Source organism: Argentina silus (assembly GCF_951799395.1).
Source record: "Argentina silus genome assembly, chromosome: Y".
NCBI classification, from domain to species: Eukaryota; Metazoa; Chordata; class Actinopteri; order Argentiniformes; family Argentinidae; genus Argentina; species Argentina silus.
Window position 1 is genome coordinate 34,305,850 of NC_139654.1, and position 15,405 is coordinate 34,321,254.

Consider the following 15,405-nt stretch of genomic DNA (forward strand, 5'->3'; position numbering starts at 1 on the left):
CCCTGAGGGGGAAAACGCGGGGAGAGGACTTGTATGACAGCGTGTCGGGGGTCATCAAGAGGCACAAGCTACCTTGGAGTACGCTTGCCAACGTTACCACAGATGGATCGCCAAATCTGACTGGAAAAAACGTCGGGCTGCTCAAAAGAATCCAGGAGAGGGTGAAAGAGGACAACCCTGAGCAGGAGGTAATTTTCCTACACTGCATAATCCACCAGGAAGCACTGTGTAAATCCGTATTGCAGCTTGACCACGTAGTGAAGCCAGTTGTAAAACTCGTTAACTTTATTCGAGCGAGGGGACTTCAGCATCGTCAGTTTATTAAGTTTCTTGAAGAAACTGACGCTGATCACCAGGACTTGCTTTACCACTCTAATGTCCGCTGGTTAAGTTTGGGGAAAGTATGTCAACGAGTGTGGGAGCTCAAACAGGAGATTATCTCATTTTTGGAGCTACTTGAGAAAGCTGACGATTTTCCTGAGCTGAGTGACACAGATTGGCTTTGTGATTTAGCTTTTGCTGTGGATATACTGACACACATGAATGAGCTGATCGTGAAGCTACAAGGGAAAGACCAGTTTGTGCATGAAATGTACACAAACGTCAGAGCCTTCAAAACCAAGCTAGCTTTATTCTCAAAGCAAATGTCAAACAAGTCATTCGCTCATTTCCCCACACTGGCTACGCTGAAAGAGGCCCCTCGACATGCGAAAAAATACAGGAAATCACTGGACAACCTGCATGGAGAATTCTGCCATCGGTTCTCTGATTTTGGAAAAATCACTTCAGCTGGTGTCATGTCCCTTCACACAAGACCCTGAAACGGCGCCACAGGAGGTGCAGTTGGAACTGATTGATCTCCAATGTGACACTGTCTTAAAGGAGAAGTTCAACTCTCTTAAACTGGATGAGTTTTATGCTTCATTAAGCACAGCCAAATTTCCAAACATCCAGAAGATGGCATAGAGGATGCTGGTGTTGTTTGGCTCTACGTATGTGTGTGAACAGACTTTTAGCGTGATGAACACCAACAAAGCACCCCACAGATCCCAGTTGAGTGATGAACACCTCAGATCTGTTCTGAGAATTGCCACAACAAAACTAACACCAGACTTCGATGCACTGGTCAAAAAGGGTGATCAACAACACTGTTCCCACTAAAAGTAAATGTAAGTATTAACACTGTAATGCCTTTTTTATGTTTATGTTCGATATGTATGCATCTGGTGCTGGCCCGGCCCGTCAGTCAAATTTTAAAAGTCAATGTGGCCCCTGAGCCAAAAGGTTTGCCCACCCCTGGTCTAGATCATCAGGAAGGCCAGATTTTCTCCATTTCCTCTCAGCTGCCCGGAGCCCTAATCTACAAGCTTGCAGGGTTTCAGACAGCCAGGGAGCATGTGGAGTGGATGGTACCGGCCTTGAGATCTGTGGACAGAGAGAGTCGAAGGATGAGGAGAGAGAGGACAGGAGGGTAGAGGAAGCTGCATCAGTGAAAAGAAGAGAGAAGGATTCAACAGAGGGTAGGGCAGATAAGACAGAGGAAGAGAGAGCGGTGAGTGAGAGGGTGCGCAGGTTGCGACGAGAGGATACAGTGTGGGTAGAGACTGGCTGGGAGGGTGAGCATTTGAGAGGGAGGGAGAAGGATACGAAATGATGATCAGAAACCGGAAGAGGGGTAACAGTGAGGTTTGAGGTATGGGAGGATCTTGTGAAGACAAAGTCGAGCTGATTGCCCACCTTATGAGTGGGAGGAGAGTGGGACAGGGTGAGGCCGAAGGAGGAGAGAAGGTCAAGTGCTCCAGACGAGAGACAAGCTTCTCCGACTGGAAGTCACCCAGGACTTGGAGGACGATAGATAACAACAATGTGAAGTTTGACAGGGGAGGTGATAGAAACAGCATGGTACCATGTTAACATTGTTGACCTCTTCGTTCCAACCCTAGAGACCTCTTCACCCCCACTACCCCCCTGTACATGTTCTCTCCTGTAAAAAAAAAAGATATATATTTTTTTTTTTAAAAAGGCTTCTGGCATTACGACTGCCAATGGCCCCTGGTGTGACCCCCACTACCCTCCCTGTACTAACCCTAACCCCAACCCTTGAGACCTCTTCACCCCTGTACAAGTTCTCTCCTGTTAATAAATAATAAAAAAATAAAAATAAAATAAAAACATGCCTTCTGGCATTACAACTGCCAATGGCCCCTGGTGTGAGCATTGATTACTTTGTCTAATGATGACTGTTGGATAGATGATTCACTTACTTAAACAAATGTATTTGTTGTAAGTCGCTTTGGATAAAGGCGTCTGCTAAATGCCATAAATGTAAAAAAATTAATGTTCTGGTTTGGACCATGCTTCTTCACAATTTTGGGGTCCGGCCCATGCTGTAGAGGCCTTAATAAGTAGTGCTCTTGGGTGTGTATCGATCCGCTATGCCCAAATAAACAAAATAGAAACTATATAAAACCAGATGAAACCCTAACTGACCTTTGTCAGACACGCGTCACAATGTGAGGAGAGAACCTGACCTGCGACCATTTGGCCAGAATATTTCAGGTGCTTTCATTTTATTATATCATTAGCCTAATACTTATGATCAACTGCTAGAGAAACATTCTGCTCGAGTGGTAACCAACTTATAGTCTCCCGCTTTTACTAGCCTAGCCTATTTAATGTCCTTGTTATAGCTACCGCTATATTATTATGTATATTATTAGGATTCATATTAGCATTATGCATATTACTATTATGATTAATGTTATTACTACAACTAGTTGGCTTTCCTGTCTTTTGTGAATCAGCTTCAGTGTAGCCCCATCTGTGAGTACGATTACATAAACTATTAACATCCTTTATTTACCCCTAGTCTAAAACCTATCTGTGACGGGGAGGGGAGTGAGGAACCGGTGATGTGTTGGGCAGTTTTCACCACCCTCTGCAGTGCTTTCCGGTCAGAGGCAGAGCAGTTGCCATACCATACTGTGACACAGTTGGTGAGGATGCTCTCGAGGGTGCAGCGGTAGAAGTTCACCAGGATCTGAGGAGACAGATGGACCTTCTTTAGTCTCCTTAGGAAGAAGAGACGCTGGTGAGCCTTCTTGATCAGGGTAGAGGTGTTGAGGGTCCAGGAGAGATCCTCAGAGATGTGGACACCCAGAAACTTGAAGCTGGTGACTCGCTCCACCTCAGTCCCATTGATGAGGATGGGGGGGTGTGTGCCAGCTTTTGACTTCCTGAAGTCCACAATGAGCTCTTTGGTCTTCCTGGTGTTGAGAGCCAGGTTGTTGTCGGTGCACCACACTGTTAGGTGCTGGACCTCCTCCCTGTAGGCCGTCTCATCGTTGTTGCTGATGAGACCAATCACTGTTGTGTCGTCTGCAAACTTAACAATGGTGTTTGAGCCATGTACAGGTGTGCAGTCGTAGGTGAAGAGGGAGTAAAGGAGGGGGCTCAGCACACAGCCTTGTGGAACGCCGGTGTTCAGGGTGAGGGTTGAGGAGGTGTGGTTATGTAGCCTAACAGACTGCGGCCTGTTGGTTAGGAAGTCCAGAATCCAGTTGCAGAGGGAAGTACTGATGCCCAGTTCACTGAGTTTGGTGATCAGTTTGGAGGGGATGATGGTGTTGAATGCTGAACTGAAGTCAATGAACAGCATTCTCACATAGGTGTTGCTATTGTCAAGGTGGGACAGGGCGGAGTGAAGTGCCGTTGAGATGGCATCCTCTGTACTCCTGTTTTGACGGTAGGCGAATTGAAAGGGGTCCAATGTGGGTGGTAAACAGGTCTTGAGTTGAGCTAGGACCAGCCTCTCGCATCACTTCATGATGATGGGCGTGAGTGCAACTGGGCGGAAGTCATTAAGGCTCGTTGCAGTGGAGTGTTTTGGCACCGGCAGGATGGAGGTGGTTTTGAAGCACGCGGGGACAGCTGCTTGGGCTAGGGACAGGTTGAATATGTCGGTCCAAACCTCAGTCAGCTGCACAGCACAGGCCCTGAGGACACGTCCGGGGATGCCATCGGGACCAGCAGCCTTATGTGCATTAGTCCTGCTCAGTGCCGCACACACGTCGGTGGGAGAGAGTGTGAGGGGCTGGTGATCTGCAGGGAGCACAGCCTTGATGGCCACCTCCTTGTTGTCCCTGTCAAAGCAGCCATAGAAGTGGTTCAGCCATCAGGCAAGGAGGTGTTAGTGGGTTTATAGTCTGTGATGGCCTGGATGCCTTGCCACATGCGTCGGGGGTCAGAGTTGTTCTTGAAGTGATCCTCGATCCTTAGCTTGTGGTTGTGCTTGGCCTTTTTGATGCCCCTCTGCAGGTTAGCCCTGGATGAGCTATAGGCCTGAGCATCACCTGATCTGAAGGCAATGTCGCGTGCCTTCAGCAGGAGTCGGACCTCACTGTTCATCCATGGCTTCTGATTAGGGAAAGTGGTAATCCGTTTGAGGGTGGTGACACTGTTGATGTTGGAATTGATGTCGTCCAGAACGGAGGAGGTATATGAGTCAATGTCCGTGTGGGAGTTGTGGGTGGCCTGTGTGGCAAACACACTCCAGTCAGTGTTTTCAAAATGCTGCTGAAGCGCCGAGTCAGCTCCCTCTGGCCAGACCTTGACTGTCCTCACTGTAGGTTTCACCCGTTTGATGAGTGCTGAGTACTTGGGCAGTAGGAACAATGAGAGGTGATCAGATTGTCCTAGGTGGGGGAGGGGAACAGCTTATTAAGCATCAGCCACGCTGGTATATACAGTGGGGGAAATAATTATTTGATCCCCTGCTGATTTTGTTAGTTTGCCCGATTACAAAGAAATGAGCGGTCTATCATTTTTATGGTACTTTTATTTTAACAAATAGACACAGAATATCAACAAAAAAAGTCCAGAAAAACATATTATATAAAGTTATAAATTAATTTGCATTTGATCGAAGGAAATAAGTATTTGATCCCCAAGCAAAACATGACTTAGTACTTGGTGGAGAAACCCTTGTTGGCAAGCACAGAAGTCAGACGTTTCTTGTAGTTGGTCACCAGGTTTGCACACATCTCAGGAGGGATTTTGGTCCACTCCTCTTTACAGATCCTCTCCAAATCCTGAAGGTTTCAAGGCTTTTGCTTGGCAACTCGAAGCTTCAGCTCCCTCCACAAATTTTCTATAGGATTAAGGTCTGGAGACTAGCTAGGCCACTCCATGATCTTAGTGTGCTTCTTCTTGAGCCACTCCTTTGTTGCCTTGGCTGTATGTTTTGGGTCATTGTCATGCTGGAAGACCCATCCACGACCCATCCTCAGTGCTCTGGCTGAGGGAAGGAGGTTCTCGTCCAAGATCTTATGGTACATGGCCCCGTCCATTGGCCCCTCAATGCAGTGAAGTCGTCCTGTACCCTTAGCAGAGAAACAGCCCCAAAGCATAATGTTTCCACCTCCGTGTTTGACGGTGGGGATGGTGTTCTTGGGATTGTAGCATTCAGCATTTCTTTCCCTCCAAACACGAAGAGTCAAATTTATGCTAAAGAGTTCAATTTTGGTCTCATCTGACCACATCACCTTCTCTGAATCATTTAGGTGTTCATTGGCAAACTTCAGATGGGCCTGTACATGTGCCTTATTGAGCAGGGGGACCTTGTGGGCACTGCAGGATTTCAATCCGTTACGGTGTAGTGTGTTACCAATGGTTTTCTTGGTGACTGTGGTCCCAGCTGCCTTGAAATCATTACCAAGCTCCTCCCGTGTAGTTCTGGGCTGATCCCTCACCCTTCTCATGATCATCCTTACCCCACGAGGCGAGATCTTGCATGGAGCTCCAGGCCGAGGGCGATTGATGGTTATTTTGTATTTCTTCCATTTTCTAATAATTGCACCAACAGTTGTCTCCTTCTCACCAAGCTTCTTGCTGATGGTCTTGTAGCCCATTCCAGCCTTGTGCAGGTCTACAACTCTTACCCTGATGTCCTTTGAATGTTCTTTGGTCTTGCCCATGGTGGTGGAGAGGTTGGAATAGAAGAGATTGATTCTATCGACAGGTGTCTTTTATACCCATAACAAGCAGAGATTAGGAGTACTTTTCCTAAAGTGACAGGACTAATCTGTGTGCTTTATGGGCATATAACCGGTCTGTATGAGCCAGAATTCTTGCTGGTTTGTAGGGGATCAAATACTTATTTCCTTCGATCAAATGCAAATTAATTTATAACTTTATATAATGTGTTTTTTCTGGACTTCTTTGTTGATATTCTGTCTCTATTTGTTAAAATAAAAGTACCATAAAAATTATAGACCGCTCATTTCTTTGTAATCGGGCAAACTAACAAAATCAGCAGGGGATCAAATAATTATTTCCCCCACTGTATATAAATATTATTAGTTTTTTATCCCCCCCCCCATACAGGGCTGTCAAGGGGGACCACCATCCAGAAGCAATCAGAAGCTGCTGTTTTGAGAATGAGCTGCCAACCCTTTTTGTTCTAAAAATAATAGAAAACCCATTCATGAAAAGCTGTGATGTAGGCTGATTGATTTTGCTAACTTTAATAAACTAGTGTCGTAGAATTTAAATAATGGTATTTTGAAATAACATACCGTTAACCAGAGCTGTTGATTCATTTAGAGACTTTATTCACAGAGAACAAAGCCGGTTCAGATTTGCAAAGTTGAACACACTTTCCACTTCCGTTACCTGTCTTTTTATTTATCACACAGGTCAACTCCATTCAACAAACTTCTAATTCCTGTCTACATACACCAATAACATTCAAGAACTACATTTCGTCATCCAGGAAGATACTCCTACCTGGAGTAGTCAATCTACTGAGAGATCAATTGACCTAGGCTGTTTTCTAAAGCCTTTTGTCCTGGCTGTTTCCAACTGTGTTTATTACTCATCTATCCTGTCCTTAGATCACTCTAACCTGTTTCTGCAGCTTTGAACCATTGTACTTTATTGTATTCCTACCCTCTAGTTAACCCCCACCTATCTGATCTCACCCCTTCTGACTGCATTCTCCAAATGTTCCAGGACCATCTGTTTTCTTGTGACCTTTTCCCCTAGGTGTGGGATTACAACCCTTATATGTCTTTAAATTTACCATACTAGGTGAGGCAATATACACCTCACCTTGAGTGAGTGGCCCAGCTGTTTGTATATTTTTCCATATGTGGCCCTCAGTGAAAAAAGTTTGGACACCCCTGATATAAAGGATCAGACCTCTGGAGACAGAACTCAATGTGATTAACTCCAGGAAGATGCTGGCTGTGGATGAGGGGCAGTTCCAGCAACATCAGGAGAAAAATAGGAGGAGAAGATCAAGGTAATATACGCACACATTGTATAGCCCCTGTCCCCTGAGTTATCTGACCTTATTTTTCAGTTCAGCCCTACTCATCAGCAAAATAACTGATACAGTTGGAGTTCATTTTCACTTTTCAATGTGAGAGTACGCTAACAAACTTTTTGTCTGCCGCTTTTCGCATTGCGTAAGTCTCCACTCTCTCGTTGCTGTTTTTTTTCTGCTGGCGAGAATTGTGTTTTGGAAGTGATTTCTGTGGGTCCTAGTGCCGGATGGTTTCAAGTCTGTCTTTGGCTTGCTGTGTATACCGTCCGTGGTGTTTTTTTTTTTTAACAGTGTGATTCTTGGTGGTCTTTTTGTTCCTATACGGACATTTCTATTTTTCTACTCTTTAATTTTGGATATTACTGTACTGGATATCTGCACACATCCTAATACTGGAACATGCTTCCTTTTAATTTTCCTTCAGTGGACATTGAGGAGGCTTCTGCAGAAGCTTCTGCAGTCGCCCTTCTCTCTCACAAATTGTAACTTGGAGGACATAGTTACTGTACTGTAAATGTGGCTTATGTCAAATGTTTTTAGTATCTATGAAGGGAGACTCCTGTTTAGAGTCAGAGGAACCTTTCGTGTGTGAAAGATGTAACCGGCTCATCGAACTACAGATTCAAGATTTCTTTATTTGTCACGTGCATACAAGTATACAGTGAAATGCAAAAGTGACAGTGCCACAGAGTAGTGCAACAACACAATAAGTTTTAAAATACAATAAAATAAAAATAGAAGTACTAAAAAATATACAGTATGGACAGTATAAACAGTATAAACAATATAAACAGTATAGCCAGTAAGCAATATAAATAGCAGATGGATGATTATGTGTGTGCATATGTGTTAGAATGACAGTGCATGTGTGAGTGACTTGAGGGGGGCACTGGTGGGGTCATCGTTGATGATTCTGATGGCATGGGGGAAGAAACTCAGTCTTAGCCTCTCTGTTTTTGCTGCATGACAGCGGAGGCGTTTTCCTGACCGCAGCAGCTGGAACAGTCCATGTTTCGGGTGGTGAGGGTCCTTCATAATCCTGTATGCTCTGGTCCTACACCTCCTGGTGTACAGGACATGGAGAGGGGGGGTTGGAGCTCCCATGGTCTTTTCTGCCAGGCGTACCACCCTTTGCAGAGTTCGCCTGTCCTGGGCCGTGCTGTTACCGTACCAGACGGTGATGTTGCCAGCCAGGATGCTCTCCACAGCTCCAGAGTAGAAGGACTGAAGGATCCTCCGGGAGACTCTGAATTTCCTCAGTTGCCTGAGATGGAACAGGCGCTGCCTTGCCTTTCCCACCAGAGAACTGATGTGGGTAGTCCAGGTCAGGTCTTCTGAGATGTGGACTCCCAGGTATTTAAAACTGCTCACCCTGTCCACAGCAGTCCCTCCGATATCCAGCGGTGTGTAGGCCCTTAGTTGTTGTGCTCTCCCGAAGTCCACAATCAGCTCTTTTGTCTTGGAGACATTCAGGATGAGACTGTTCTCCTGACACCAGAGTGACAGGTCCGCCACCTCGTCCAGGTAGCCTTTCTCATTGTTATCTGAGATCAGCCCCACCACGACCGTGTCGTCCGCAAACTTGATGATGGAGTTTTCGCTGGACTTAGCCACACAGTCGTGGGTGTACAGGGAGTAGAGGAGGGGACTAAGGACACAGCCCTGGGGGGACCCTGTGCTCAGTGTGAGTGAGCTGGAGGTGTGTCTACCCACCCTGACCACCTGTGGCCTGGCCGTCAGAAAGTCCAGGATCCAGGCACACAGGGGAATGTTCAGTCCTAGACCAATCATCTTATCAGCCAGTCTGGTGGGGACTATGGTGTTGAACGCTGAGCTATAGTCTATAAACAGCATTCTCACATAGCCCCCCTTCTGCCTGTCCAGGTGGGAGAGAGTGGTGTGGAGGACCTGGGAAACTGCATCGGTACAGGTAGACATCCTCCACCTCACAGAGGAGGTGAAAGTGAGAGACGATTGTATCATTGCTCTCCAGGACCAGCTGAGACAGCATACCTCCTACAGCTCGGCCCTTGCTGTAGGGGAGCTCTTTAGCCCAGATGCCTTCCCATTACTAGACCGGTCCCCAAACCGGTGGTCGCAGGTAACAAGAAGAAAACCAGGCAGGTGGCCAAGAGTATCGCTCCCCAGGTTTCCCCCATTGAGGATGACCTGGTGAAGCTGTCAAACTGCTTTGACCTTCTCGGCTATGATGCTCCAGCTCCATCAGCCCCTTACGCCCCCTTGGATACCTCTCCCACTCGGACAACGGCGGTCCTGGCCCCAGCAGCATCCTCAACTCCTTCACCCTGGCCCACCAGCTGCACTGTCCTCCCGGAAGTGGCTACCCCTCCTCCCATCCAGTTGACAGCTGTTCCATCACCCACTGCCCCACCCCTGAAGCCACCCACATCTGCCCAGAGGCCTCCAGTGAGCAGCCAGCCACACCAGTCTCACCAGCACCTCTCTCCTTGCCCACCCTCCCCTAAGCAACAGCTTCATGTTGGGTCAAACAACATCAAACTGGCCTTGTTCGGAGAAACTGAGAACAGACTTTATACAGCTCTCCACAACTATGTTCAGGTGACATGAGGTTCAGCAGGCTACGGCAGCTACATCGGTGACTGAAAGCATTCTGCAACACTGAGGATATTCCATTTATCGACAATTTTGACCTGTTTTGGGAGAGACCAGCATTTTTTAAACGTGATGGAGTACACCCAAACAGAAGAGGAGCAGAGATCCTATCTAACAATATGGAGAACGTGTTAAAGTGGTGAAGGGACGCTAGTCCTAGCCCTGTTAAGGTAACTCCAATCCATTTCCCCCATTCACTGCCAAAAAACCCTGTTTCAGTACAGGCTAACAAATTGGCCTACGCCTCAGGGGAGTTACCCACCCTAGAAACACCTGACGATTTTGAAATGGGAAATGGGCTTGGACTACTACATTTAAATGCCAGAAGCCTAATAAATAAAATGGACTTCATTAACACATGGGCTCAACAGGCAAACCCAGAATTTTTGTGATCTCTGAAACATGGCTAAATTTGTCAGTGCCTGACAATGATGTGTCCTTAAATGACTATTCCATATTTAGGACAGACAGAGAAGGGAGAGATGGCTATTTTTTTTGTCAAAAACTGTTTTATTGCATCTGTTCTGCTGCCCTCCACTGTACCAAATCAATATGAATGTTTAGTCCTAAGTGTGTGTTTTGGAAATAACTCGAAGCTGATTGGAGTGTATCGCCCACCATCTGCTCATCATAGTACCCTTGATAATTTAGCTGCACTTCTATCCTCCTATGCACACTCAGAAGTAATAATAACAGGTGATTTGAATCTAGACTGGTTTGTTTCCAACCTCAGTTAAAATCAAACACTTGTGTGATGGCTTACAACTATCACAGTTAATCTCAAAACCAACATGGCCTAACTTGAAGAATACAGATAAATCCACCCTGCAAGACATCATTCGAACAAATAGGCCTTATAAATATATATCCAGTGGTGTTTTTTCAAATGACATCAGGAATCACTGTCCGATATTGTATTAGAGATGAAAGGATAAAACAATCTGCTCCACGCTTCATTACAAAAATAAGTTTTAAACATTTTAGTGAGCAAGGTTTTTTTACATGGTCCTTATTGGTCGAATCTTTCCCTTATCAGCTGCATACCTGACCCTTTGCTCTAGAACATTTCTCATCTATATTTATGCTTTAGAATTAGAATAGATCTAATCCTTGGTATTCCACAGAACTCTCAGATCTCCTTTTGTTAAGAAACCAGGCCTGGGGCAAAGCAAGAAAAACAGACTCAGCAGCTGATCGGCTGATTTTCAGACAACTGAGAAATAGATCAATTAAGAAGGCTAAATCAAGCTACTTCCTAAGTGCTATCTGATTCTGCTGGTGATCCTACAAAATGTTGGAAAACAATTAGTGCCCTGAAGCGTGGAAATTCCTCTTCATCTCTACCTAAAGAAGTTTTGTCAGATGCTGGCCCCATAACAGAGAAAATTCGGATAAGTAATGGATTTAACCAGCTGTGGGGGGACATGCAACGTTCGGCCTGTAGAGGGAGCTAAAGGACCGTGGCCAGGGTTACGGAGGCGAGGTTTTGTTGCGCACCTGTTGCGAATGAAGCCTTGCCTAACGAAAGGGTTTAAGATGTGTGTGCCTCTGCTTTCAGGAGGAAGGCGGCAACTGAAAAGTTGCCGAGTGTTTGGAGGGCTGGAAAGCCAGATACGAACAGCCACTAAAAACTTTATGAATAAACGGGACCATTCCCTCACCACACCACTGCGTCCGCCTCTGTGTACAACGGAACTTGTTACAGTGGCGCCCAACGTGGGGCACAGAGAGACGGAGGGGAAATGGAGGCGTTAAGCGCGGCCATCGGAGGGATGGCCCTCATACTGGAGTGGCAGGCCCAACTCCAGCAGGAGCAGCAGTCCGCGATGGATGAGATGGCGACGGTGAGGGCTGAGGACCGTGCCCTCCTCCAGGAGCTCGTCGGGGCCATCAAAGCGGGACCGGCGCCCGGGTCGCCACAAGGTCCCCCCAAGGTACACCTCCAGAAGATGGGGGACCTGGACGACCCGGAGGCGTTCCTGGCGGTGTTCGAGGGGACGGCGAGGATCTCGGGGTGGCCGGACGGCGAGTGGGCGTACCATCTGCTGCCCCTCCTGTCGGGCGAGGCGCAGCTCGCTGCCCACAGCCTGCCAACGGCCGCCCAGCGGGACTATCCCTCCCTCGCCCGGGCGATTCGAGACCGCCTGGCCCTGGGCCCTGACGATGGAGGAGGGGAGCCGGCCCTTTGCCTACGCCCAGCGGCTGCGGGACAGCGCACGGCGGTGGCTGGACCCAGGGAACAGCTCGGCGGAGGAGGTCGGGGACCGGGTGGTGTTGGAGCACTTCCTCACGGGGCTCCCGGCCCGGACCGCCGCCTGGGTCCAGTACCACCGGCCCCAGGATCTCGCGGCCGCTGTTACCTTGGCGGAGGACCATCTCTCCCTCCCGCCGCAGGAACGGCCGGCGCCCGGAAGGAGCCGTGCTGCCGGAGGAGGAGAGGCCGGCGCCCGCCCCGAGGACGAGATGGCAGGGGCAGGCATGTCGAGAACCAGCCCTGGCCCCACGGGAAGCACCCCGAGCGGCAGGGGGGGTGTGTTGGCAATGTGGACAGCCGGGCCATGTGCAGGCGAATTGCCCAGTGATGGAGGTGGGGCAGGTCATCCGCATCGGCAACATACCGGGCCCTCTCCCCAGACCAGGACAGGCGTATTGTGTTCCGGTAAGGATACAACACGATACGGACCAGGCGTTCTTGGATTCGGGCTGCATGCAGTCCATGATCCAGGAGCGCCTGGTTCGACCGGGGGCATTGTTAAAGGCATCGAGGGTGTTGGTGAAGTGTGTGCATGGGGACATTCACGAATATCCTGTGGTCGCGATCGAGATTTATTTTGAGGGGAAAAAGCATAGTGTACAGGCGGCGGTTAGCCCGCGCCTCACGCATCCCCTTATTCTGGGTGTAGATTGGGAGGGGTTTCCTCAAGCGGTAAAGCGGGCTACCGGGGTGCGTGCACGACAGAGAGGGAGGCGTGTAATGTCAATGCTCTGTGCTGAGGCGGCGCCTCGCGACACTGCCGAGGAGCCGGAGCCGGCGGGGGGGTCTCAACCCGAGATTTCCCCGCCGAACTATCCGCTGCTAGGTGACTTCCCCCTCGAGCAGTCTCGTGACGAGACCCTACGATCGGCCTATGACCAAGTGATAGCGATTGATGGTACTTTGGTACGGCCAGACACAGTACGCGCCCACCCCTATTTTGCAATTATCAGCGACAGGTTGTACCGAGTAAGTCTTGACTCACATAGCCAGGAGGAAGTAACCCAGTTGTTGGTTCCCCGTAGCCGCCGGGAAATGGTCTTCCAGGCGGCTCATTTCAACCGCATGGCGGGCCATTTAGGGTATGATAAGACACTAAACCGTATAATGGCTCGATTTTATTGGCCGGGAATTCGGGCAGAGGTGCGTAGGTGGTGCGCTTTGTCTCCCGGGTATTCAGGCTCTGTACAGAAGCCTCCGACCAACCCTCTGATAACAGGTGTGGACCCTCAGCCTGCAGGGTCTTACCCACTTCAGCTGCTGACTGGTCCTATGTAGGTTGGTGTCGATTGGACTCACTCCGCTGTTAACAGTCTACGTCCCATAGTTCCTCCCAAATCTTCCTCTACCCACCTCAGATGCACTGAAAAGTCACCCCAATAAAACCGTACACCGAAGTGGGTAATCTCTATGGTTAACGACTGCTCCAATCTTATAAGAGTGCCCGATGGTGTGGTTGCGGATAAAATGTTTATTGGTAAGGATAACTTACCCAAAGGAGGTAATAAGGGGCCAGATATAACCCTTCAGATCCTAAGATGTAATATGCACAGTAGTCTATAATGTTTTATGTCACCAGGAGGAGGTAAAATTGCTTATGATGGATGGATACTAAACTTCCTTATATGTATAAAACTAAAAACTAAAAAAATATAAACATTAAGATTAAGAATTAAAATTGAGAAAACTGTTCCTTTAAATGCAGGTTAAATTCTTTAATGATGGCTTAAAGCATTGCAGCGTTACAGGCAGAGTGATTATATTGTAAAATGGTAGTATTCAAAAACGATAAAAATTAGAAAAGAATAAAAACCTATCAGTCTGTCCCTACTCTGCCTGTGAAATTTAGAGAAGTCCCAGTTTCACTTGATCAGAGCGAGGCCGGTTCCTCTTTCATACTCAGTCCTGCTCCGGTCCTTCAGGTGTTACGCTCCGCAGCGGGGAATGACCATTGTACTGCTCCAGGGAGCTCTTTTTATAATCTTGCAATGGGGCTTTTTGTTACCCCCACCCTCTCTTATGTGGAAGTGTCTCTGTCCCTCAACTCTCAGTGTCACAAGACATATAATAATAATTCGATCTAGTTCATTCAGTCAGGCATAGAATTCGATCTAGTTCATTTAGTCAGGCATAGAATTCGATCTAGTTAATTCAGTCAGGCATAGAATTCGATCTAGTTCATTTAGTCAGGCATAGAATTCGATCTAGCAAGCATCACCCTGAGTTCGCACCCATGCTTAATCATGGGCATAAGGGCACCTGTTGTTATGTCGACTAGACATACTTATCACACTCATGCTTAAACATAGACCCACTACATCCCACAGATCCTACACTATCAACCCTTCTTGTGCCATACTAATCTAGGCATTTCTCAAAGTTAACATTTAGTACATATGGTATACAATCAACATTAGCACACATGATTAGCCTACTTCAGTAATCATCCCTGAGTAAGAATTATACAATCAACATTAGTATGGTGGCCTACTTCAGTAATCATTTCTGAGTAAGAATTATACAGTCAAACATTAGTATGGTGGTAGCCGACTTCAGTAATCATCCCTGAGTAAGATTACACAATCAAACAGTTCTATATTTCTATATTCTTAGTACCTTCTGTGTTAGTAAGCTGTCATCACAATGAGGCCCAAGCAGATATGTTGACCCAGGGTCATACACTTGCATTCTAATTCCTCTTATTTAGTTATTCAGTTACACATATTCGAACCAACTTATCATTTATAAGCAGTAATGCAGTTTACACCTATTTTTATCAACTTATCATTCATAAGCAGTTATGCAGTTGGACCTATTTGAAGGATAGATCAAAGATAAAATGTGTCGCGGTGTCCCTCGTCAGGTTGGGCCCCCAGCTGCTAAGCTTTTTCTCTTTCTCGCAGTGTCGTGGTGATTCACCAAGGTTGCTCTCAAACCTCGGGCCAATCCTGCTGTGCTTAACTGGGTAACGTTGGGAATGGTGTTTAGGCCGGGGAAAGGCCATACTAGACTCGCCCTCGGCGACAGCTTCTTGTCGCGAATGTCAGTTGGTAAATCCCCCAGCCATCCCACGGGCCCCCTTGCGGCCCTTACCATTGGTCGAGAACCCATTCGACCGCATTGCCATGGATATTATCGGGCCATTTGATCGGTGTACACAGGGATATCGATTTGTGTTGGTCTTGATAGA

General features: G+C 47.5%; 1 protein-coding gene across 1 annotated transcript in view; it reads left to right on the forward strand.

The window, feature by feature from the left end:
- LOC310824084 (echinoderm microtubule-associated protein-like 4) overlaps nucleotides 1-9,813 on the forward strand; it is a gene marked incomplete at both ends in the record, with an annotated part of 33,852 nt that extends 24,039 nt beyond the window's left edge. The window contains one exon of the mRNA XM_083696962.1: nucleotides 9,546-9,813. Coding sequence (XP_083553088.1) covers nucleotides 9,546-9,813 — 268 coding nt within the window. The remainder of the gene's footprint in view (nucleotides 1-9,545) is intronic.
- Nucleotides 9,814-15,405: the final 5,592 nt, after the last annotated feature.